We start from the raw sequence: 4,702 nt of genomic DNA on the forward strand, positions 1-4,702 counted from the left end.
AATATTATATGTATGAATCGATAGATGTAATCCACATGCTTACTTGTACAGAGATTTAATTAAAATTACACAAGTGAGGTTGAAAGCATTAAGGTAAATTATGTCAATGTTAATAAATAATGTGAGTAATACATGTAAACAATGCAAATTAATATTCCTGTCATTATTTTATGTTACTGTTTAAGTCGATGATTAATTTAATTTAGGTTAGGTTAGGTTAATATGATATTTGAATACAAATCATTCTTAGTGAATATCGTGGAAACTCGTTTTCTTCTCAATTGGTTTGACAAATTTTAGCAAAATTACTTTTTAGACACGTACCTGCAGCGATTGTGGCCAGATGCAAGTCTGATTCGCCTGCCTGTCTCCGATGTAGGTGGATGGATCAGAGTAGCTGCATCTATCAGTGCTGTTCACGCCGGCCCTTCCATACTGTGCGAGAACGACAGAAATCGTGGTACCTAGCGGACACTTCAGCGTCATCGACTCCTCATCACAAGCTGCGCGCTGATAGGTCTTCAGGGTGCCTAATAACAGGGCTAAACGCGTTAAAATAGTGATCAGAGTGAATCGATGTAATTTGAGTTTCTCAATTATAACGCATTTCAAATTAACGTAATTCAGTCGTTGATGAAAAATTTTTAAAAAAGAATGTATTAAAATTTAATAAAACGATTGGAAAGGAAATATAATTGAAGTTAAATTTGCATGGGAGAGAAATTTTTTTTTTAAGGAATACGCAAAATAAAATTCCGGGTAGAAAGGGTGCGAAAGTTGCACAGGTGTATTGTTCGGTATAACGTATTAAATTTGCGAGCAAATCGATTGGGCCACGTTCCAACAGCAATATCGAGTGTCAAAACGTGCGCGGGAACACGGACCAGCGACAGAAAAAGCAACAAAGTGTGAAAATCACGCGAACAAGTTCGGATAAAAATGAAGACAAAAAAAGGAAGAGAGGAGAAAAAGGTAGGCGAGTGAAAGGGTGATCACGAAATGGTGAAATTCACAGACACGGCCGGAAGGAAGGAAGTACACAGGGGGAGAGACCGTGGATGGATCCGATCGATGACCCGTAACAGTGTAGCCGCAATGGTGATCAGTTCCGAGGGATTTGCCGCGGTAATTAACGAGTGGATCAATCGCGAGGATCGGACGGTCGGTCGGCAGCCGATGTATCGATGACATCCGCGAAAGCGGTGTCGTTTCGTTTACACGCGAAATGTACGCCGCGTCGGTACGTTCCGAGACGAGCAACGAGGCCGCATTTGTGGAATTCGACGGCGAGTTTGCGCGCGGGACCGCATCACGTTGTGGCGTTAACGTTCAAACCGATTCGTATCACCCCATCGCGTCGGTGTCAGGAAGAGTGATGGCGTGGGACGTTTCCGGTTTGTTAATTTCGTTTCAAGATTGTTTTCGTGTCGTAAAAGATTTAGAGATTACACGATTTTGTTATACAGATTAATTACATGAATAAGTTGTATAGCGATATCATTAAATAATCAAATGAGTATAAATAATAGACACGTGCAACATCATCCAAGGAATGAAATATATTAAATATGTGATAGTAATGAAGGGTAACATTTTGATAAAAATTTATAATACGACAATTTCAAGAGGGATGGGAAAAGATAAACGGCAGAAGGTATCGAATGTAACGTAATTATAAGCATTTAAATAGGTGCATTACGGGGCGCAATTAAGTCGTGGGGCCAACGAAATGTTAGTGTATCAGTGCGGTCATCGTGGATGCGGTTTGTTAGCATGCCAATGTGGTCACCGTCACCATGATTTATTAACGTGTCATTGTTGTCACCGTCACCACGGTGCACCAGACATTGCGGTTACCAACGGTGCGACGCATCGTCGTGATATCGTGGGTCACCATCACCAAAGTTAATCAGCGTGTGTCGTCGTTACGATGCGGATTGTTAAGGTGTCGTTGTTTTTCATCCGTCATCGATGCCATCACCAAAATCGTTGACCGACAAAGTGGTTCAGGGGAAAGCATGAAAAAAGAGAAATAGAAAAACTTTTGTTAGTTACAGAATTCATTGTTTAAACACATTTGTACATAAATATATCATAATACGTCGCAGTATCAAAAGTGATTTTGTATTTGCAGAAACAAGAGTGAAATATTGATAACAGTCGACAGTTAATGCAAGACGAATAAAATAACGCGTGATAGAAATGCCCTTCATGTATTTTATCACGATTTATTATTTCGTGCATTTAATTGGAAGTTTAATCATTATTCCATCATTGATGATGACTTGATGAAGCTTGATGAAACATTTCGATTCGAAACATGGTTATTTCTCTATTTTTTACATTTTCAAATTATACAGAGTAAATTATGCTGAAACGTACATTAGCATTCCGTCAATAGTGTCTATAATTTTATATAATATTGATGAACATCGAAACCTATGCACGCATTAACTTCGTTTAATTCTGAATTGCGCGTTTTAAACACACGTCCTTTGCATATTGCCATTTATATTGAATTTGATTAACTATTTCCTGCTTGTTTATGTACGATTTTAAAAGAGGAATATAACGGAACCGATAAAAATGTTCTTATTTTTTCGCCGTTGATCTTCAGATAATTAAAATTGTCCACTTTTAGTCTAATATGTCTTTTAAGTCTAAAATACAAACACAAGTGTCACGAAATATCAAAATACATATATTGAGAATTGAAATCGTGTTCGAAATTGCAGCGTGACACGCTTCTCCTAATTAAGCTTGATCGAGAGTAGACGCAAGGAAATATTCTGATCGCTTGCGGGACTCCCGACTAGAGGTGTGCAGGCCACATGAAAGGGGTCGGAATAGACGCGCGAAATTTGCCAGGTTTTTGACCATGTAGTATCAGATCCGATGGATCGAGGTCGAAGCAGTGGAGCCAATAATTCACGCGACCAGACAAGTGCTCTTCGAAGAACATCCGCCCCCCCCCTACCCGACCCACTCCCGTTGACTCTCGCCATGCCGCGTTCGCAGCATCGCGAAACGTTGGCGAAGTTGCGGTGGAACGTGGCTAGGAAACCGCCGATGTCGGCCACCGCCCGCCCCTCTTCAAACGGTAATTTCGTTTATCCGGGAGAAAAGTAAATTTCTCAGTCATACGAACTCTAATTGCTTCGGAATTCAGGATCATTCCGGATATTCCTATCATTTTATGCGAACTCTAAAAAAAAAACCATCTTAACGATAAGAACCACAATCTCTTAATGAAGGTATCAACTTTCGGATTGATTGATAGATTTGCATCAGTAACTTTCCTCACTTTCTCTCAAGTGGCTGACTTCTATTAATTAATGCAAATTGCGCAAAATTGCAATGCTCCTTTAATGGAAATTTTATCTATTTTAGAGATTGTTATCTTATTCGACCATTCTATTATCTGGTGAGTTACGAATGACACTGAATTGTTAGAAACTATCGAAAAAAATGTATACGTGTATAATTATGACCGAGATATAGAATTAGTGATTGATTATTATAGTACAACATTATTTCATAAATAAAATGGAAGTTCAATTAGAATTCATCAATACTAGAGAAGTGATCACCAAGCAGTGTACGTGGGCGTCCGCCAAAACGTGATTACAGAACACGCGGAAGCACGGGACAGCAGTTTTTCTGTCCTGGCGCTCATGAACGTTTCAATTCTTGCTTCCGGGGTTCGTCTCGAGTTTCAGCGCCGCAGCGCAGCGCTGTAACGCCTTTACGAGGCCATTTCTCAAACTTGCAATATCGCGTCGCTCGTTCTTCTGTCTCATTAACTCAACGCGCTCTCTGGAAGTGCACCGCGCTGGAGAAAAGACCGGACACGTTCGCGACCAGCATTAACGTCCGCTGGCTCCGCGATTACAATTATTCATCGTGCAATCGTGATCCGTCGTTTCTAATCACGAGATGACTTAAATAATCTTCACTCGCTTGTTTTATTGAAACATTTCAATTTGTGTGTATGCAAAGAATTTAAACTAGACAAGCCGAATTTATCTATCACATTCTATTTTTCCCACGATTTTAATTAAACTCAAATTCAATTTGCTGAAAATAATTTACTGTAATGAACGTATTCTTCATACTAGAGAATTCTGTAGTAGTGGATTTCCGTTCTCATTGTTTCCACTGAAATATCAAAGACTTAATATATGCTAGCATATCAAATGCGTCCTTTGTGAATCTTTCCTGCGTAAAAAAATTGAGTTGTAAATTTTTTTCACCACGAAATACACATTTTTTGACCGTTCATACATTTTCGTCGACCTCATACACAAGACTTGCCTCTCATGTAACTATTTCTTTAATATCACATATTCTTTTTCCCTTTTATGACAATCTTAGAGAGCCAGTTTCACCGGGCTTGCATCGTGGCTTGCAATTTTCATATTTTTGAGAAGTTTAAACATCCACACAAAGGAATTCATTTTCTTTTCCCTACCGGCCTCTTTATATTTAGTGCATCCACTCGGTTTAAAGTAGCTTTTCCTTTACTCGTCCTGTCCCTACATTATGATTAATAGAAGTAGGAGGACAAACGACAACGAACAGTTCCGTACACTTTAAATCATAACGTTTCCATTTTTGTTCTCCATCCAGCAACACGAAATCATCGTATGAATCCCAGAGAAAACTCGCGTATGTCAAATTCGCATATCTAAAAAATTGATAC

The 4,702-nt window shown here is 39.1% G+C and overlaps 1 protein-coding gene across 1 annotated transcript in view; it reads right to left on the bottom strand.

Moving 5' to 3' along the window:
- Nucleotides 1–324: 324 nt before the first annotated feature.
- Nucleotides 325–4,702, bottom strand: part of LOC108630968 (uncharacterized) — a gene marked incomplete at its 3' end in the record, with an annotated part of 108,978 nt that continues 104,600 nt past the window's right edge. The window contains exon 3 of the mRNA XM_026818433.1: nt 325–530. Coding sequence (XP_026674234.1) covers nt 325–530 — 206 coding nt within the window. The remainder of the gene's footprint in view (nt 531–4,702) is intronic.

The sequence above is a fragment of the Ceratina calcarata genome, unplaced genomic scaffold (genome assembly GCF_001652005.2).
Source record: "Ceratina calcarata isolate Rehan_Ccalc_2016 unplaced genomic scaffold, ASM165200v1 scaffold1.2, whole genome shotgun sequence".
NCBI lineage: Eukaryota > Metazoa > Arthropoda > Insecta > Hymenoptera > Apidae > Ceratina > Ceratina calcarata.